Source organism: Spermophilus citellus (genome assembly GCF_964194105.1).
Source record: "Spermophilus citellus genome assembly, chromosome: 8".
Lineage (NCBI taxonomy): Eukaryota > Metazoa > Chordata > Mammalia > Rodentia > Sciuridae > Spermophilus > Spermophilus citellus.
This window is the reverse complement of record NC_138189.1, coordinates 104,089,313-104,111,805: the sequence shown is the minus strand read 5'-3', so window position 1 is coordinate 104,111,805 and position 22,493 is coordinate 104,089,313. Positions and strand designations below refer to the sequence as shown.

Here is a 22,493-nt window from a genome sequence, read left to right as displayed (position 1 = left end):
CATGGCTCAATGGTAAGCACTTTTGGGTTCAATCCCCAGTACCAAAAGAAAAAATCCCAGACGATCCACCTACACAATCAAAGGTCATTAAACTACCCTATTTTAATATAATTTTGTATATGGAATGTTAAATAATATACAACCTATGTTTTAAAATGCCAAAGACCACTTATTAAGATAGAGAATAAAAAGCTGATAAAAATAGATTCTGTTTATTGAAATGAACAATGATAAATCTTTGTAGTGTTTATTTGCTAAATGCTTTTTTTTTAAATCACCATTTTCCTAGCTCTCTCCCCCCATAATATCAGATACATGGTAGTCACTCAAAAAAGATATGTATTAAATGAATAATGTAAGACACAGTATTTGGTTTCAAAGATGTTTACTATTTGGTCAAACAATAAATTTTTAAGTTGTCAATCATACAGTAAAATATACAATGGCATACATATTCACCAAATTTGCATTATTGCTATGTAAAAACAGGTTATGATCTGTAGAAAAATGCAATTCCTGAGATTATTATTGGCTTTTATCAATCATTTTCCTGACAACTTGTCTTTCCTTAAGTGACTTGGGAGTGTGAATTGTGGTTAGGAATGTTCAATTTTAGACTAAATTTTTATTATCTGTTAAATGAGCAAACAGACTCTCTTTTTCATAAAAGACAGAGCAAAGACCCATGGTGTGCTACCTTTTTCCCCAATGTATACCATATGGAAAAACACAGGCTGAACATAAAAGAAGTCTTTTCTAAATGACTCTCAATCACCCATGAGGAATGTATGTTTTCTAGTTAATCAGTCCTTGATGTACAGCAGTCCAGCTGTTGTTGTGCATTTATTAAAATATTCTCTGCTAAATAATTATGTTCATCTTTTAAAGTAAATGGCTTAAAATTCCATTCAATTTCTTTCTGCAAAAGAGCACATCCTCACCGTCACAACACAAAGGCATGATACACTGACACAGTTGTCACGAGCTTTATATACTCTTCTGTCATTTCTAAGAGGGGCAACCACAACATAAGTCATTAAAAAAAAAAAAAAGCTCTTCTGGCCTATGATGGAGTTCATTAGAGTTTATACTTAAAGATAAACCTCTAAGACCAAACATGATAGGGCTAGCAAGCCACTGTTGAGTTCCTGGTTTCTGTTTTGAAATGGTTTTCAAAACAATCCTACAAGTTTCTAACTGAAGCATAAAACAGCACAAATGCTCCAAGCAATCTTTCTTTCTTGGGTTCATTAAGGCCTTGGAATCATGTGTTTTATGTGTTTTGATTCTCTTACACATTTCAAGGTACCTTGCTCTTGAAAGCACTAGAACAAACTAATTGAAAGGAAACCACTCTGCAACTTTGATCCTACCAAATTTTAAAGCCTTACATGACCCATCTTGTAAGTCTGTCTCAGGGCTTAATGTGTCTACGTGATTATAGAATGCATGAGTCTTGCCTCATGATGATTTTCTAATATGCATAAAATATTGAAAAATAGGTATTTACCAAAATCCCCATAGACCAAACCTTTCAGACTGGAACCCCAAAACTCTTGAAGTCTTTTAACAACAAACAGTGGCCTATTTCACATACTTAGAACCAATAATTAGTATTCTTGACCTACAATTGAAAACAAAATGATCTTTATAACTAAACAGGATAAACATAAAAATCCCTTTGGAGATGTTTTTTTTATTTATGCAATGCCTTCATTAATGACACATCATCTTCCATTTCTTATTACTCCAATTCGATTTCTCCTGCAAACAAGGTAATCAGCAGAATAGCTGTGAATCCAGTTAACATTCCAGCATTCTGAATCATGAAAAAGGTGAAATCGGTTTTTCTTCCAGTTACCTTTTCTCTCAGCATATCATTCATCTCTGGAAACTAGAAAGAAGAAATATTGTTAGACAACGTTTGCCATCTAGTGGTCAAACATAAAATAATCACTTCCAGATTTCTGTGGGGAGGAAGATCATTTATTTCCTGATGATTAAACATTTTAGTACAGAGTGTATAATTGGAACATCTAGCACTTTCAGGCATTAAAAGTGTTCAGTGGTGTTGTTCCTCAAGTGAGTCAATCAGCAGGATGTGACCTACCTCGTTTTGTGCATTCTCTCTTTCTTAGGATCTCAAAGGCATTCTCCTTCAAAATCCATGTACTTGCTATAACCCTGACCTGAACGTTTCCAATTTTTCAAAGGACTATACACTTCAGATTTTACCTTAATTCCTACCTTCCTGAAACACTTCCCTCAGCCTTTCCTGATTTATACTAGATTCCCTTTTATCTTCTCCTGTCATATATACTGCTTTTCCTTTTATTTCATAGCATTTTAAAATTATTTGTAATTATTCATGATTTGTTTGTTCAATTTCTAGTTTCTCTCCTTCTAGATAAAAAGTCCCACAGATGCAGCAACTGTCCCTATTTTGCTCACTCCAGGGTCCCTAATGCCTCACAGACTTCCAGGCTTGGCCCAAGAACATAGCAATAGTAGCTGACTGAATAATTTAAAAAAAAAAACCTATAAATTTAACTCCTTATTTCTTCAATTTGTTTACTTTTGCTTGCTATAACCTCACAAAATTATAAGGGTTTTAAAGAAAGTATGCATTATTCTAGGATTAAAGACTACAACAATCTCATTGCAGTATAAAAACAATTAAAATCCCAAGTATTTTACTTAAAAATCTACTCTTTCTCAGCAATAACATCTACAGAAAAGTCTACATAAGGAGACTTGTAAATGTCAACTTTTCAAAACACATTCCAAAATGATTTGCTATATATGCTGTGGTGCATTGTACCAAAGCATCCGAGAGGTCTCCAGAGTCTACAGTTAATCTGTGGGCTTGACTTAAAAAGTTCTTTCTGGGAACGTGTACCATGGTACACAACTGAAATTCTAACAGTTCGGGAGGCTGAGGCAGGAGGATCACAAGTTCAAAGATAGCCTCAGCAAAATACAAAATAGGAGTGAGGATTTGGCTCAGTGATCGAGCGCCCCAGAGTTCAATCCCTGGTACCCCATCCCCCAAAGAAAAAATTCTTGCTAGAAAAAAATAATGGTAAGATGTGAGACCACTGGCCAAAAGGCAAAAATGATGAAAGTACATATGGCATCATTTACCAGTACACTTTTTTTTTTAAGAGAGAGAAAGAGAAGTTTTTAATATTTATTTTTTAGTTTTTGGTGGACACAACATCTTTATTTTATTTTTATGTGGTGCTGAGGATCGAACCCAGCGCCCTGTCCATGCCAGGTGAGTGCGTTACCGCTTGAGCCACATCCCCAGCCCAACTAGTACACTTTTTAAGCAACTCTAATAGATTCTGTTCTTATACCAGAGAAAGATGTGACCACCTAGAATAAAATAGTATGAAACATTAATTTTGCAAAGAAAAATGCAAATGCAGTGGGTTGATCTAAGAGATAAAAATCCTTGCTCTTAACAGGGTCTGCAGAGAACAATGAACAAGAGCTAGATGGTTTTAATTATGGAGCTAAGAATATAGATGAAGAAATGAAAATATTAAATTATATGTAATATATTCAGTTCCAAACACAAAAGAAATATACCTTGATTTTTATATCCTAGCACATTTTTATTTTCTAGAAAGCTGTCCATGACTCACTCAAAAATGTACAGGTTATTTTCTCTCTTAAACATACACAAATGGGCTAGAGTTGTGGTTCAGCGGTAGAGCACTCACCTAGTACATGTGAGGCCCTGAGTTCGATCCTCAGCACCACATAAAAATAAATAAATAAAATAAAGGTATTGTGTCCAACTACAACTAAAAAATAAATATTTTAAAAAACATACACACATAAAGACACACTCAAGTTGGCATACACACACACACACACACACACACACACACACACAGATAAAGCAAGACACAAACACCCATAGACATAAATATAGATAAAAATACACATTGACACAAATAAATACTATCAAATTTAATTTTACCAACTTCCATGTAGTAATTTTAGTTCAACCCAAAAAAACTTTCACTGTTTAGTGTCATTTCTTTTATCAAGTTATTCTTCTTCCAGATGTGACATCCTCATAAAAGAGGAGGAAAATGTTTCATGCATTAGAAGACAGTTTTTAATATACCACAAGGCAAAGAAGACTTGCAAAAATAATCCTACTTCAGCAAAAACAAATCATTTCACCCTCTATCAATAAGATCACAGATAAAAGAATCAATGAGAACCAGTTTCAAGTTACTATTAGTGCAAGCTACTCAAGAAGTGAGATGTGTTCAAACAGGAATGTTTAAAGGTACAACAGGCCTTGCACACTGAGAAAAGCAGAAAGTTGCTCTTAGTCAGCTCATCTGTGAATTTTAAATTACAACAAAATAAAATGTTAAATTTCTTACCATATCTGCCAGAGAAATGTAGAGAAACATGCCTCCAGCAAGTGCAAATATAATATTTGGAGCAAAGTTGTTGCCAACCAAAATGCCAAAAGCCAGCCCAAGGTAGCAGGAACAGGCAGAAAGGAAGTTGAACAGCAAGGCCTGTCGAGTGCTCATCCCTGCATTGAGCAGGATCACAAAGTCCCCTGGAAGAAGAAAAAACAAGTGAATTGGTGAATTGCTTTTTTTTCTTTTCTTTTTTCTTTTTGTATCAGGGATTGAACCCAGGGTCACTTAACCACTGAACCACACCCCCAGCCTATTTTATTTTTTTTATTTAGAGACAGGGTCTCACTGAGTTGCTTGGAGTCTCACTGAGTTGCTGAGGCTGGCTTTGAACATGAGATCCTCCTGCCTCAGCCTCCTCAACCTCTTGGATTACAGGCATACCCCTTAGAACCTACCTAAATTACTTTTTTCTACTTGGGGATGAGATCAAAGATAATCATCAATTGTATATCATCTCCTGAGAAGCGTCTGTTCAGTTCTTTAGCCCATTTATTGATTGGGTTATTTGGTTTTATTGATGTTAAGTTTTTTGAGTTATTTATATATCCTAGAAATTAGTGCTCTGATGTGTGTGTGGTAAAAATTTGCTCCCATTCTGTAGGCTCTCGCTTCACCTCACTAATTATTTCCTTTTGCTAAGAAGCTTTTCAGTTTGAATCCATCCCATTCATTGATTCCTGATTTTATTTTTTGCGCTATAGGAGTCTTGTTAAGGAAGTTGGGGCCTAACAATCAATCCACAAATATATGAAAAAGTGTTCAACATCTCTAGCAATTGGAGAAATGCAAATCAAAACTACTCTAAGATTTCATCTCACCCCAGTCCGAATGGCAGCTATTAAGAATACAAACAACAATAAGTGTCAGCAAGGATGTGGGGGAAAAGGCACACTCATACACTGCTGGTGGGAGTGCAAATTGGTGCAACCAACCTGGAAAGCAGTATGGAGATTCCTTGGAAAACTTGGAATGGAACCACCATTTGACCCAGATATCTCTCCTTGGTTTATACCCAAAGGAATTAAAAAACAGCATACTACAGGGACACAGCCACGTAAATGTTTATAGCAGCACAATTTACAATAGATAAATTGTGGAATGCCCTTCAATAGATGAATGGATAAAGAAACTGTGGTATATATACACAATGGAATATTACTTAGCAATAAAAGAAAATAAAAATCATGGCATTTTCAGGTAAATAGATGGAGTTGGAGAATATCATGCTAAGTGAAATAAGCCAATCCCCAAAAATCCAAAGGCCAAATGTTTTCTCTGACATGTGGATGCTGATCCATAATGAGTGTGGGGAGGGAGCATGGGAGAAATGGAGGAACTTTGCCCCTTTGGATAGGGCAAAGGGGAAGGGAGTGGGTATGGGGGTCAGAAAGATGGTGGAATGAGATGGACATCATTACCCTAAGTACATGTATGAAGACACAAATGGTGTGATTCTACTTTGTGAACAACCAAAGACATGAAAAATTGTGCTCTATGTGTGTACTATGAATTGAAATCTATTCTGCTGTCCTATATAACAAATTAGGACAAATAAATAAATTATTTTTTTTAAAGATCATCATTAATGTCTGACAAGGGCTCCTTCATTTTGGTACATCAGCAGGATTTAAAGAATGTATTATCTGAAATGTGTCACTGCATAAACCACCCTTTACTTTAAGAGTCAGACCCTCACCTAACTCATGAGGAAACTCCTCGCACAGGATGGCGATAGAAGTGCTGATGCCCTGAAGAAGAGACAAGGTGCAGGAAGCCCCGATCGCCAGGCCATCGATGAAATTGTGGAGGGCATCGCTGAGCGTTATCATCCAGGCAATCGTCCCTATTTCTGACAGTTTGGGCCCCTTCAAACAGGTACACGAACTGGACTCCCTTTTTCCATCCTGTAAAATAGTAGAAAAAAAATCGATCAACCTGATAACCGACATTTCTTAAACTTCTAAGCGGTACAAAGAAATAGAAGATGAGTTAGGTTATGTCTTGGGAGAGACAAATTGTTCAACTGAAAGCCCTGCACAGGGATGGGAAACCTTAATAATATCTAACAGAGAAAAAATAAAACTTACAGTAGGGAGGAAGAAAATAAATCAATTGATACATCTTGAGCAAGCCACTTACAGACATTTTACATTAGTTTCCCCCTAGATCAATCCCTCTGGCTTACATGAGCAAACTTACACCTTACTTCCTGCCATGTAGCAGATATTAACCTAAATATTTGATTTATGCATGTTTTAAATTAAGAAATTTGCTCAAAGACCACATTTAAAAACTTCTCCGTGTTACGACTTGAATGTGAAATCCTTAATTAAACATGATGACATCAAGGAACGTTTATTACAGTTCCTTCTGTAATTATCAGAGTCAGTTTCTTCCACTGTGAAATTACATGAATGTACAAAATGATACACTTATTTTTCAACAACTTTTTGAGTTTCCACTCCATTCCAGGTACTATGCCTCCTGTTTAGGCTATAAAAGTGTGGTCCCTACCAGCTCTAAATTTAGATTATTCTCTTAACAAATTTCATGAATTGTTATTAGAGCAGGATTGCCTTTGCTCTAACATGTCTTTCCATTTTGAAATAATAATAAAAATAGAAAATCCCATGACAAACCCTTGGTGGGAATTTAGAGTTCATAAAATTTGCAAAATGGTACAAAATCAAATGATAAATGCCAACTAAAGCATTGTACAGAAGTTGCAGGAAAATGCAAATTCATTTTCAAGCAGGAAAGCAATTTGTAATTAACTGGAGAACATTTTATTTCTAACTCTACTCCCCCCACCTCAACATAAGCAGTTAATCACCACATTTATTATTGAGCATCTGCAATTTGTAAAACACTGTGCTGAATGCTATGGGAAAAATATGGAAGTAAAAAACAGCTTCTGTCTTCATGAAGCATATCTACATTGAATAACCAAGACGTAGAGTATATGGCTGACCTTTTTCCTAATGCGCGACATGTATTCAACAGAGAGAGGCTTCTTTCAGAGCAATCATCTAAGAGGTTCTGCATTTACTCCAACATCACTTCATTGCTCAGTACACTTTGGGGACCAACACTTTCAAAAGTGACTTTAGATCTTACATCTTTTCACTGTTCACTGGAGGCAAATCTGCATCTTTGTGGGATGTGGTTTGTTTTCAGACACCACCAAAAGTCACTTGGAGCAAATAAAGTCTTAGATGAATATAGAAGGACTGGGAAAACAGCTGTCGTCCTCATTGTCATCATGGTCAGTGTTGTAGTGGAATTTGGAACAGCAAAGGCAGATAGCATCCATTATGTGCTAGGTGCCATTTTAAGCACCTCCATTCATTTAGACCAATTCTTTCAGGTAAGTACCATTGTTATTATCATTTTAGAGTGAAAAAATTAAAACACAGAAAGATTAGTGAATTTACCCACTGATAGAAAGGAAGTAAGTGGATTTTTTTTTTTTTGTAATAGTGTATTACCACTCCAAACTTATAAAGGGACAGAGGGTTCTTGTTTGTAATAGGATCTGAAGACAGTTCATGGGGAAAACTGCTCTTCCTGTCAAAAAGCTCTTCTAAACATTTGAAGCAACACTGAAATACAGTTTATAATCTCCTTGACTTTAAAAAGCCAAACTCTTGTGTATGAAAAGAATTTCTTTTTGTCTTTCCATGTGTTTTTTTTTTCCACTCTATAGCTTATCTTCGATGTACAACATAATGAACAATCATGATTCAGTCCACGTCCAGTGGGCAGCTTGGGTTAAAAAAAAAAAAAGTCCTGGAGCAGGAAGCAATGACCACAGAAGAAGTTGTGAAAAGCCTTAGGGAAAGTGACCCGGGCTTTGTAAAAACTTCCTAGCCAGATACACTTAATAAGACTGCTGTGAATTAAAACTATTATTTTCACCTTCCAACTTGGCTTACCTAATCATACATTTATAATTTCCTTATTTACTGGTGATGATTTAGGGAAAAGTCTAGCAGACCAAGTCATAGCTACCCGATATTACTCACACAGTGGGATACAAACACCTTTAATACAAAAAAGAAATTAAATTAATACATCAGGCATGATTTTCTTACCTCTAAATACAGATTGGATTGACTTTATTTATTTGCCTCATATTAGCTGTATGAGTTTAGGTCCCAAATGATACCACTGAGGTTATAAGTCTTACATTTTTCATAAGTTTGGAACATACCAAAATAGGCAAACATTTACAAAAAATTCATTTGTAACTCACCTGGAGCTAAATCACTGAGCAGAAAGAACACTAAATTCAGGTTTCTCTAATTAAATGAGTGTGGGCTCATTTCTTTCCTTTCTTTATTTTTGCTAGCTGCTGTGGCTGTTGTTTGCTTCCTTATTTGATTTTACTCTAAATATGAGGCTATTTCTATCCCTAGCCATGATGAGGCAGTTCAATCTAGTGAAAAGACGGTTAAGTCTAACATCCAAAATTGAGTTTCTAGGGCGGTTCTGACAAGAATTACTGCACCATCTCCAGCAGGGCTCTCAACACATCTCACTCACCTTAGTTATTAATGGAAACAAAAATCAAAGCACAGTGCAGTAGAATTGGAATAGGGAGAGGAAGCATATTGTGACCAAGGGTTTTTTTAAAAAAAGGAGGCACTAAGTAGAATCCAACACCAACTGGAGAGGAGGAAGCAAATTTAAAAAAAAAAAAAAAGTACTAAGAATTTAAAATGGAGAAAGCAAGTGGGTTCATTGTGGAAGAGTTTAAGCAAGGTGGAGGAAGTCGAGAGGGGAGGAGTAAAGGAGAGGGAGGAGTGGCCTGAGGAGAGGAGGAGGAACAGAGGGAAATGAGGAGGAGGAGGAGGAGGAGGAAAGGATGTAGAGGAGGAAGAAGGGAAGACAAGAACAAGGAGGAGGAGATGAGCAAGGATGAGTAAGAGCAGAAGCAGGAAGAGAAAGAGAAGGGACAGGAAGACAGAGAAGGACAAAGACAGGGAGCACAAAACAGAGGTGATGAAAAAGAAAGGAAGGAGAGTAATAGGAGGAGGAAGATGAGAAAAGAAAAAGAAACTCTTTGCTAGGTAAGTCAGACACTGATCATAGAAATACAGCAAACTCCTGTCAGGAAATACTCTGAAGATGGGGAATAGCTATTTTTTCCACATGTCCAAAATAAAATATTCAGATTTTTTAAAAGTATAATAAAACCACATACCTGCTGGACACCTATTTATAAAAATAATGTAATTTTTATTTAAAAAATAATGTAATAATGCAATGATATTCTAAGTGCAAATATGTTTGGCCACAATTCTTTTTTTCTTATTTCAGTGCTGGGAATCAAACCCAGGATCTCAGTCATGCCAGTCCAGTGCTTTACCATTGAGCTATATCCCCAGCACGGGTGGAAATATATTTGGAAAAATATATACAAAAATTTTTGTCCTGGTTCTACTTGAGAGAGAACATCGTGAATGATCTTAGTGATTTTATCCTTTTATTTCTTTATGGGTGTTCTGGCCACTTTTTCATACTCACGAATTTTAGTACTCAGAAAATAAAGGGAACCTAGGCTGGGGGTGGGGTATGGGGTGAGAAACACTAGGCGGGAACTGTGAATCTGCAGACTCTGACATTACCATCAACTAACCATGGGGAGCTGGTGAGCAGGCTGCCTGCAAGGTATGGCACAGACTGGAGAGAGGGTAGAGTGTTCCACTGAGGTGAATCATTTTTTGTCTGTTTAATGGCTCAAGAGATTATCATGGGCACAGTCAGACCTCATTCTGCACTGAGGGAGGCAACAGAGCCAAGAGGAATGGGCAAGTTTAAATTGCTTATTGTCTCCATGCTTTATTGGTAAGGAAGCAAAAGCAAACAACCATCAAGATGAATAGTTAAACTCCATATTCCACTTCCCATGGTGAAATTCTTTTTTCAGAGGAAGAGTTCTGATAAAAAGAAAATCAAGCCAAAAAGGAAAAGTAGCAACCCACCAAAAAAATACAGTGATGGCAAAATGAAATATAGATGACAACCAACAAAAGATGCAAGCTGTGTGTAAAGAAACACACAAAATCCATGCCTAGGAAGGAGAAAACATGGTAGTACAAGTGGGAATAATAAAATGCAGCTTTAAAAGACTTCAAGTAAAGTCGGGTGAGATTTAAGAAAAGCAACCTAGAATGCAAGCCAGTTTATTGATTAGCAGGCATGAATCTTGCCATTAAGCCAACCTGCATTTGAGGCCTAGCTCTGCACCCTTGGGAAAGAGACTTTCTTCTCTGAAACTCAGATTCCTTATCTACAGAATAGTGAGAATAATACTTCCAACTTAATGGTCCGACTTAATGGGACTGTTGTGATTAAGTGAGATGGTGTTTATCAACTAGTGAGTGCTCCCGAATGATTATTATTAGGTTCCAGAGCTGCATAGATGAACGTGGCTGGATGACAAGGCAGGAAAACTAAAACTGCCCAAGAATGTATAAAATAAAAGATTTATTGCTTAAAGATACTCAGGAGCTTATTAACCAAAATTATTGAGAAAAAAGAAAAGAAAGAAAAAATAGATATACAAAGAAAGTTTTACAAAAGTGAGTGGGTGAGAGACTCGTTGAAAGGAAAAGAGAAAAAAGTTTAACAAGGATGCATGAGCTTGGACATAATTATGCTCTTGAAGGAACCTCACTACTAAAGGTATATGAAAGAGTCAGGAGATTAATTAGGCAGAAAGTCAAACTCCCTGTGAAAAGTACAAAGTCTGAGTTAATAAGTTTATATGAATTGACAGCTGACTGTTACGGGAGGTATGAACTCAGAAACGTGTAAAGTGATAATATCTTACAGATACACAGCACTTCACAGCTTACAAAGCACTTCCAACTGCTCACTTCTTCATCTTCTCTTGACCTTTACATTTGTCCTCACAAGTGAAACAGGACAGATACTGGTATCATAATTTTAGAGATACAGAATAAGATAACCTATGTCTATAAATACTTGCTCAAAGTCACACAGGAGATATTGGAATAGACCACTTAATTATTCACTGAGCATCTATTTTATAGCAAGCAGAAACTGTGCTTAGAACTGAGGACAGAAATATAAATAAAAGAATCTTCACCTTGTTGAAATTCATAGCCCAGAAAGAAACATCCAGGATTCACACTTTAGGCCTGTGATAAATGGTTCCCATTTCCCCTTCCAGAATGGCTCCCCACCCTCTTTCTGCTCTCTCCAGAGGCTGTGCTGAGTCAACCAACTGGACATGCTCCTTTTTTTCCCCTAATTTCCATTTGAGATTGACCCATAGGAGGAGTTCAAGGGGGAGGACAGAGGAGAGGTCTGGGTATTCATTCCTCAGAGCCCCTTTATGGGCTCACCTCAGGGCATGACCCTCAAATGAAGGCCACAGCTCCTCCCAAGAAAACTCTTTCTAGGTTCTAAAACTGCTTCCTTCCCTCCATCTTTGGGCCTGGGGGTAGTAACACCTTTGCCATTATTGGTCCCTAGTTTACACTCTAGCCCTTGCAGATCTCTTAAGACATGCTCTCACCCCACTTCACACTTTCCTCAAATTATCCTAATTTGAGAATGCAATCTACTTCCTATTCAAACCCTAATTGATAATATCATTGGTGCTGGAAAGGGGCATAGGAAGCAAAATTCAAAACTAAGAAATTTTAATTGGGTTTTTCATAATTCAAAGCACAGAGCAAAGGAACATAAATTATGCACAAGGTGACAAATTACACCCAGGGCATGCATGGTCTCTGAAAAGTGTGTATTCCAAATTTCCCCACCACTTGGTTCTTATGACCCCCTGCAGAACCAATGGAATTGGAACAATCTGTGGCATTCAGAGATGCTATAAGGAACCCTAGACCCCTAGGATTTTAGTGTAAAATCATGTCCCCTCTTGCATTAACTAGTTTTTTCAGCAGTTCCTTATTTGTTCATGGGTACTGATCTCTGCCCATGGAACACTAAATAATGAACAACATGAATTGGATTTTATCTGATTCAGTAGACCATTAAATTGGATGTTCACATCACCATTCCACTATTAAATTGTACTTGGAAGAATAGGCTCACACTGTTCTTGAAGGCACAAGTGAATTGCCTCCAAACCATTTTTCATAGAATTCATAGATCCTATCACTCCTTCCCTCATAGAAACATCCAGATAGGTCTGTGGAATGCCCTGATTATGAATGCATACCTTATACCAGCAGCCAAATATATGGTTTCATTTCTGATACAGAGAACACACAATTCCAGGAATAGCTACAATTGTGCTGTAGAGAGTACACACCTTTGGCTCCAGGTATAGGGAAAGTAGCCCATCTTATTTTTACACCCAATAACTCATTTGGAGAATTATTGCTTCCTGTCCTCCAAACCTTAAACTTGGTGGGTTTGAAGAACCTAATGTTCAAGAGGGTGATGCTTCTAATTGGAAACATGGTTGTTTTCTCTGATCCTTTGGAAGCGATCTAATCCATGGCAATTTGAGGTTCTTTATGTCCTGAAGCCAACAGATAGATGAGGAGGCTTTAATTACTGACTAGGAAAATGGTGCCCAGCTGTCAGGAGCAACTGATTTTCTGCTATAGAATGAGGACAAGAATAGTGTTTAGAACTCCCTCCCTGATAGTCTTGGTCAAGGAATAACAGCAACAACCCAATAAAAAAATAAAATAAAATTTAAAAAGCCATCAGTTCTTACAGGACTCATTTCTTGCAGCAATGAAGGTTTGGGACACCAAAACTGGAAAAGGATGCAACCAGTCAAGATGAAGCCAGTCAGTGAGGTAAACACAGGGTGGATGTTGGAAGGACAGGTGTAATAACTAGCCTAGGCCTCATATCCAACAACAACAAAAAAGTAAGTAGCAGCTTTAATTTATTCCTCAACTACATCTTTTATCCCTCTCCTCTTCTCCCAGTACTTTATTGAAGAACACTGATTGTGGCCAATATTTTAAATTAGATTACAGTGTAAATAAAATGATCTCCCATACAAGGATGATATGGAAGTTGATGGTATTTTGTAAACCTCCCATGTTAGGTACCTGAATTTTTTACCTGCATGAAGGATAAAAGTAAAGGTTCAAAGGGGTTTAAAAAAAAAAGAGTGGAATGTTACCAATGTCATTCATTTACCCATCCAGATTCACTGTCTGTCTTTCTTTCCCCTAGTTGTCTCTCCCATGAGACTTGTATGTACTCCACCAAAAGGATCCTAAGCCTCTAGCTTTCAGTTGGTTTCATACAAAGGCCTTCAACATAAAATTAGAGGTAAAGGAAGAATTAGAGATGAGGATGTTTATTCTCCTGACTCACTCCTTGAGGAGTAATGTAGGCTGACTACCCTCAATTAAAGATCATGGTTCCATTTACAGTAGATTGCTGTGCAAGACCAGCTTGTTCCAGGTTCTAGTAACTTCTTCCTTCCCCTTGGCATGGGGCATATGTTGCTAACAGTTCTACTATTACTAGCCTCAGGTTACTGCATCTATGTATTTTTTTTATCCTTATTAGGATGTGCCATCTCTTTCTGGAAAGGACATGACTGATTTAAAGTCAAATGCTCATTCCACAAGACAACAGTCACACATTCTACATATAGTGTTACATATATTTTAATGGAACAAGTAATAAATAAGACTAAAGGAACATGAATGTATATGAAGAGTGAAAGACACTCTAACAAATGTAAAATTTTGATGGGCTTTGCTTTTATGACTAGATTTTCTAATGATTTCTGTGTTTGTGTTTTGTAAACTGGGGGTTCCTTGGTCCTTCCTTTAGCTTTGAAAAGGCAATCTCAGTTTGCTAAAACCATATGAAACAAGAAAGGAGAAATAAATTTTATCTTTATTGCATATAACCAAATATAATTCAAATGCACCAAATCTCCAGCCATTTGGTTTCAGGAAAATCTCAAAACTATAACCCAAACTCTCTTTGCTATAGAAAATAACCATTCACTAAAAAACAACAGTTTCCAAAAACCTTGAAAATTGTTTCCTTTCTTTCCAATCCTTCTGTGAAATTCAAGTAAAGTTGTTTGGTCCTTTGGAGTTGAAATAATTGTCTTTCATTTTCAGCTTGGGAGCATAGCATTTTACTGCCTTAAAAAAAAAAAAAATATATATATATATATATATATATATATATATATATATATATATATATATATTTATTTATTTCAGAGGAAACCTGAGGGATTTTCAAGAACTCTGCTACTATTTTGCCAATGGAACTTAAAGTATGTACTAATTACATATTTACAATTATCCTAATGGAGTATTTATCCACTCTAAAAGGTTGTCTACTGTTGCTACAGAGAATGGCATTAATGTTCTGGTACATTCGGGAAACCAGATCTCATTTCTTATAAAGAAAGATTGTATAATGTACTCCCCAGCCCACACAACTCTCATTGTTCCTGAGAATTCTTAACGGAACATTCAAGAAACACCAGAAATTGGTTAAGTTTTAATATGAGTTACAGAAATCAGTTGCTAGGATCCTGAAAAGTAGTGTTCCCAAAATGCAGGAAGATCTACACTGCCCCGCATCAAGGCTTCCAGAATAATGCAGATGAGGAAACAGGTGTAGGTGGGTACCATAGAGATACCACCCCAACCAGTAGCTGCCTCATGTACTTACTACTTGACGTGAATTATGTCAAGAAGGGAAATACAGAAAATCTCGCCCAATGTAATACAAATGATTGGTTGTCTGGCTCTGCAAAAAAAAAAAAAACGGGGGGAAGCACTTTCTGTTGACAGAGAAGATTAGAAACACAAGCCTCTTAAGGCAAGAAGCTTAGAAGATAAGAGGCAAGGAATGACAGATGAGAAAACGGAGCAGAGCCAGTGGTAACTGCAGACCCTGCGATGGGACAAGCAATTAGACCCTAGAGGAGTGTTGGAAAGAGGCAAGCTGCCAGCCAAGGAGACGTGAGCAATGTGGAGGCAGAAATAAAAATTAAAAAATTTTAAAAATCCCTTCTCTGTGACTGGGAACCAGCAACTGGCCAGTATTTAAAAATCAGAAAAACAGAGGCCATTTCTACTCTGTATGTGGAGAGTAAGGGGTGGGAGCCACAAAAGATAAGAGTACCAGGACTTGACAGGCTCTTCAATATGTCATTGCTTGCATGTGAAGATTTGCTGATCAGTTTAAGAATAGATATTTTCTAGTGATTGATAGATACAGGATATACCTCTAGAGCACTCAACAGTAACAATGCAATATTAATAATAACACAATCTCATAGAGCAATTTCACTTCTTATGTTCCTAGTATTGTTCTATGCATTTTACGTATATCAAGTCACTCCTCATACCAACACTTCATGGTTATCATTTTCATTTTACAAATGAGGAAACCAAAGCATAGTGAGGATGAATTAACTGACAAAATCATACATCTAGACAGGAAATGGGACAAGATCTGAACCCATACATCAAACAAGCTAAGCCTGAGATCTCTAGGAAATGTGGGTTTCTATTTTCTGTCTTATTTACCTGTTCTCCCAGTATCCAGTACTGTAGGTACTCAGTAGAACATTTATTGACTGAATAAAGGTGTAGTCATAGTAAAAGTACATCTTCTCTCATATGTTCATAAAACATTGTCCCATGAAGCATCTATTCAAATCTTTTCAAAGAGCAAACATGTGGACATTTACCCATTATATGCAAAGAACGTGCAATAAAAAAAAAGTTCATTAATCAATTTCATTTTGATTCATCTATATAATACAAGACTCATAAAGTACATAGGTTTTTTGCTGTTTGTTTGCCAATTCTTTATCTCCAAAAGTTGAGGAGCAAGATTTAAAAACTCTTGAAGGGTAAGAATTTTTTTTTTTTCTTATTTCAAGCCAGGAGTTTTTAACATTCAGTAGGTTCAATAAATGTACCTTTGAATTAAATAGGAAGAGGACTATTTTGCTAAGCTGAATGAAGTAGAACAGCAAAATCACAATACAGTTAACTATTTCAGAGGGCATCCCCCCACCCCCACCCCCACTCACTCCAGTGACCCAGCAGAAGACTGGTTGGCAGCCATCTTGCATCTAACTCTCTAGAACTTACAAATTTTCCGATACCTTGGGGGCAGGGATCAAAACAAGAATAGTAGTAACAAAGACAACTAACCTGTTAACCTGTTAAATATTTGTTTGCTAAATACTTTCCCAACTGCCTGAGAGTTGTTACTAGCTTCCTGACTCCAGATGAAGTCAATTAAAAATAATTACCAGTGAGGTCTTAACCAGAACCACACAGTTAGAAAACAGGAAAGTTAGGACTTGAACCCAGACTATTTGACTCATAAGCCAATGCAATAAAAAGCCAACAGACTACTCAAGAGAAATAAGTTTTTTCAGATAAGACATTTCTGAGTTCAGTAATTTATTACTGTGATAATGAATTGCTTTATTGCTCTTTGCTAGCCTCCATCCTGGAAGGCACTCGTGATTTAAGTGCCTCTGGTCTTGAGGAAGGAACACTCAGCTGATCCTCAGAGGTGTTCTGAGGTTTGCTAGCACTTTAAACATACTTAGAATGATACTCCAAATCATCCAGGAGAAACAAACATCATCCTTGAGCTGTCAGAGCTACTCTGTATAATCTGTTGTTTACAGAATGCAAGCATGGATAGAAAACTACAATTGTCTTTGTAGCTGGTCCTTCCTGAGTTTATCACATTTAATAAAAGGCAGTTTGGGAACCAAAGTCTTATTTTTAGATCAGCAACACTATTTAAGCATTCGAACACAGTAATGCTTGATTTCAAGAAGAATTTCTATCTAGAATTTTCTCCAATGTCATTTTACAGCATCCACTGTGCCACACCTACTCTGGCCATCTTTCTCTTCCTATAACCCACCAAAGGTGGGTTCCTGCCCCTGAGACTCTTTGTTGTTTCCTCGGCCATCACAAAGACAGCTCTTTCCTGTGATTCAGTTTTGAGTTTCAATGTATTGTCCTTACAGAAATCATCCCTGACCACCCAAACCATTGCAGTCACCCAGACATCATCACATCCCCACATTTTAATTCTCTGCACAGCATTTGTTACCCTATGATGTCCCAGTAGGAAAAAATCAGAATGCCAGCAAGTAGGAACATCTCCTGTCTCCTTTGCCACAGAATCTCCAGAGTATGGAACAGAACCTGGCATGAAGCAGGTGACCACTGGATACATAATTGAGTGAATGAGGGAATGAGTTTCTGAATACCGTGTTTCTCCCCATTCAGATGACCACTGATTTATCATGTCTGAACCAGGATGTCATGCAGAACATGAACTGTTACCAGAAAAGTAGCCTACTATATCTTAGAGGCTCAATTTAAGATGGCTTTTATTGTTTAATATAAAAATTTCATGACTCTGGAATTTTGGCCAAAGTCAAGAACACTATAAAAAATAGAGAGAAAATATGAACCATTTCTGCAAAAATGATGTCTACCCAATAAAGAGTTTTTATGATTCTACTTTCTAAATGCAAAACAAGCTCTAGATTTGTGGATTTGTTTTGCAGCCTAGAAAACTATTAATGATGACTGATCCCTCACTTCAGTTTTTCCAAAGTGTTTTATAACCTAGCAGTAAAGGAGGTAAACTAGAAAGCATCAAACCAGAGACTTAAACGGTTTACTAAACCTTCAAAGGTAATCTTTCTTGTTGCTTTCTTCAGTACTAAATGTTTCTGACTTTATCTGCCTTCACTGAAGGTTTAAAAAAGTCATGTTCATCAAGCTCTTTGATATTCCTAAGAAGATTGGTAAAATAAAATAAAGTCTGGGTTTTTTGTTTTGCTTGTTCTTTTTTGGATTTTGAGGGTGTTTTTTTTGTTGTTGTTGTTGTTATTTGTTTGTTTTACTTTTAATCTTCAGATACCTGCCAACCAAAATAAAAAGTAGTAGTACTTCAAAAAGAATTGGGCTCACACACAGGTCTCTCCTTCTACTAATTAGAACTCAAAACTAGTCATACTTCTGAATAAACTGAGGCATTGCTAAGAATGGTGAACAAACTTGAAGGCCAGAGAAAATCACCACTTAGTTAAAATAAATGAGAAGCTATTAACTTAATTGAATTGAGATCCTCAGAAAGGAACTGAAATTCTCTATCTAAAAGCAGCCATAGAATAAGATTAAATTTTACCACCCAATCAATTGTCTAATTCCAGCCTGAAGGTACATTTATTAAGAGTGAGCACTTAAATTGGTCTTCAAGCACCTTCGATTCTTGATTCTTTTTTATTCACCAAGGTTAACAATAAAGTATTAATAATTATAAAAGTATGATTCATTATCTGAACATTTGCCTCAGACATAGAACTGAATAGATATTACAAAGACAGACAAACATCTTTGTGTCAGTGGGGGTGGGGAGGGTGGGGGAGGTGGGGGGGTGGGGAAGGTAGGGGGTGGGGGGGGGTGGGGGTGTCTGCTAAGATTCTACTATGTAACAGTGATGTCAGACCCAAAATGCATTTTGGCTTCTCTTTCAGATGGTTTCATTTGTGATCCTTCTAATTTAGAATCTTTACTTTAAATATATAGAAAAATACAATGTAAAATAAATTCTGCCTCCTCAAGAACTTCTTCAAGGAATAAGAATTATATTCATGACAACCATAAAACCCTCTTGCTTTAGCAAACTTTCCCTCAAGTAATCCACTGAATAAAAGTTACTCACCAGGTCTTGGTTCAGTATTCCCAAACTGCAGAATGTAGCATGTAAAGAATAGAGCACAAAATAAATATTTTTGAAAGTGCAAACAGAATAATGCAAAGAAAAGAAAGTGGCCTATTTAACAAATCCAATAATTATGAAATAAACATTCTCAATAATGCAACCTTTAATAAATAAAAGACCTTGAAACACTGACATTAAAGACCCACCCATAATATAATGTGTATTTAAATATTCCTTTGCTTTGCTGATTTTCATCTGGGCTTTCTATAGAGTGGAATTAAGCAACTCTTTCTGATACCCAGAATAATTTGCTTGAACCTTTTACATTTTTTCCCTCATTATTTAAAGGGAAAATATGCTGGCTCTCATTCTCAATTTTTTAATCAATCAGCATGCATGACAGAGTAATACAGCAATTCTTCATTATACTAATGGGGAAAAAATTAACTTGACATCAAGCCTAATTGAGTAAAACCTCACTAATTCTTCTAAATAGGAATAAGTCCTGCTTGATTAGTGAAAGCAATTTAGTATAGAACATGTTTAGATAAATGCACTTATATTGCCTTCCATAAATGACACTAACAAACTGGGCTCCAATAGAAAACATACATGTGGTAAGACCCCTAAGAAAACCTGCCACAATGTATGGATAAGATTAATGCAACACACATAATAACAATTTTGTATTTCTTTAGATAGCTTGAAAATTTTAGGTATAATCTTGCAAAAAAAAAATATGTTTCAAAGGCAATTTTTAAAGACCTTGCCAAGAGAGTCCATAGTGCAGCCTATAAGCAAAAAGGAACAAACCATAATTTATCCACGATTGTGGAAAGGTGGTCAAAATTAATGAGGTTTCACTATGTAGGCATTAACTCTTGGAACTCAGAACTGATTAAAGCAATGTTCCCATTAGGAAGTTAGTAGTATGGATATGGAACAAACACAGGCTTGGGATGCAAAACCTCACGAGAGGGTCTCATTATAATGTTTCTATTTATTATCTGTGTAAACTTGAGTGAAATGCAGACTTAACTGAATCTTAATTTACTCATCTCTAGTAGGTTTAAATACCTGTATCTCAGGACTCCTATAGAAATTAAGCATAATAATTTTTTAATTTTCCTAAATTTTTTAAAATTAGAAAAAGACCACCAAATGTTTCAAAATAATAATTGGAAGTACCCTCTGCATCTAGGTTAGGGTTCTAGTCAATCTAATTAATCCAGGAACCTCTTACCTTCAAGGTTGGTACATGACTCATCATCTCAGGAAAAAATCCATGACCAACCACTTCACTTCCAACATTTCCCACCCAATGTGTGCCCCATCTTCCTCTGCACAGTGACTTGTGAATCTCTCTACTACAGTACCTACCACCCTACACAACAATTACGTGTTTACACGTTTATAACCACCTTTAAGGAGCACCAAGTACCTGATAGATGCTCAAAAAGTTCTTGTCACATAAGTAAGAATATTTTTCTTACAAAAAGGAATTTATACTTGTCTTTTATTTAAAACAGTCATTTTTCCAGGTGTGAGAGTGCACACCTGTACTCAGGAGGCTGAGATGGAAAAAAAATACCTTGATCTTAGGAGTTTAAGACCTGCCTAGGCAACACAGCAAGACCTTATCCAAAAAGGAATAAGTAAGATTCTTCAGACTCATGTCCAGGCTCCCTCTCCTGGGCTCAGGAAGACCAGGTTGCTTGGCTGTGCAGTTACTAGTAGATCTACAGGGAGAAGACTTGGCACCCTGAAAGCCAGGAAATGTCTATCAAATGAAAAAAAAAAAATCAGATTTGGATACCAGATAAATTTATTCTAAAGAAGTATTGCAGAAAGGAAGATAGCTGAGCAGATCTAGGCAGCAACCATCGACTCCCCCACAGCCAGAAACAAATCACTGAAAGAGCAGCTGGTCAGGGAGGCCATGACGGAGTACACACTCTAAAACCCAATGCTGGATCGCTTGAGACTTGGAGAAACAAATAATTTGGTTACAAGAACAGAAAATAAGGGCAGAATTCCTTGACCCTGAACCCTGACCAGGGTGAGGTCAAAGGGGAGGGGTCACAAAGAAAGAGGGAGGGGAAAAAGCCCATCAAGCCCACTTCCTTAACAAGAGTTGTGAAGAAAAACAGACCAGGTTAAACAGGACAGAAGCAGCAAAGACAGTGAAGGAGATGACATAGTTTGGCCCAAATTGTGGGCTGAAAACTGAGACTGGCAGCAGAGACATTTAATAGAGTTCATAGTCAGCCACCCTAGAAAAAAATTAAATCAATATAGCTTCTCCCTATGTTTTAAGAGTAACAAATAAAATCAGAAGGAATATCTCTGAAATGGGTTGTCCCAGTAGTCCCGCTAGAAAGAACTTTTTATAGAGGGATCACTGCTAGCTGAAAGTTACTGAAACCCCTTCCCCTCACTTTGGGCAAGGGGAGTTGTGTGGAGCTGACCCAAGAGTGCTGAACCTAACCCAGCACTCTCCGTAGCCTCTGCAGGAGCTCAGGTAAAAAAAAAAAAACAGGCCAACTGACATGCTACCTCAGTTATAGACAGTCTCTAGTGATCTACATCAGCCAGGGGGGAGGTTTCTAAGCCAAAGACCACTCACAGAGAGCCTGCATTCACAAGCTCTACTGTTGCAGATAGCCTGCAAACTGTATGTCTCTGGGGAGCAGGTATACGGTGTCCCACAGTAATCAGTGACAGCCCTGAGCCCTGCACCCTGCCCTCCTGTGCCTGAAAGAAACAACCAGCAAATACAGCACCCTCCAAGCTCACAGACTCAGGCCTCTGGGCTGGATTAATAAGCACTGATTGGGGAGAAAGCCATAATAACCAGGGAACTAGCTTCTGTGCACAAGCATCTCTAGGAAAGTCTACAACTGCAAGTTCCAAAGTTGCTGAATTGAGTTAATCACTCAATTCTCATTTAGACTCATGGACCCTAAAAAGTCAATTTCTGAAGATGATGCCAAGTCGCCAGCAAAGAACTTCACATATACACAACGGCTGTATACCCCACAAAGGGGTTTACAGAGAAGCAACCCAGAAACCCCAGCCAACACTCAGTGTACCCACACAAAACTCCAAAACCCTGCAACTTTTGCATTCCAGATGAGACAGCTATAATATTCCCTCTCCCCAGGCCACCCAGTGCCACATCAAACAGACTGCAATACCTCTACCTTAGAATACCACACTCTGCATACTCTGAAATATACATGGGGATTCCCACACTGGATCTGACAGTACTGGATACATGAAATTTTTTCTTCAGGAGGACACACAACACTGCAT

At 37.2% G+C, this 22,493-nt stretch overlaps 1 protein-coding gene across 1 annotated transcript in view; it reads right to left on the bottom strand.

Moving 5' to 3' along the window:
* Positions 1-370: 370 nt before the first annotated feature.
* SLC39A8 (solute carrier family 39 member 8) overlaps positions 371-22,493 on the bottom strand; it is an 82,415-nt gene continuing 60,292 nt past the window's right edge. The window contains exons 7-9 of the mRNA XM_081304708.1: positions 6,154-6,361; positions 4,410-4,594; positions 371-1,894 (exon numbers count right to left, since the gene is read on the bottom strand). Of these exons, the coding sequence (XP_081160834.1) occupies positions 1,745-1,894; positions 4,410-4,594; positions 6,154-6,361 (543 nt within the window). The 3' untranslated portion in view covers positions 371-1,744. The remainder of the gene's footprint in view (positions 1,895-4,409; positions 4,595-6,153; positions 6,362-22,493) is intronic.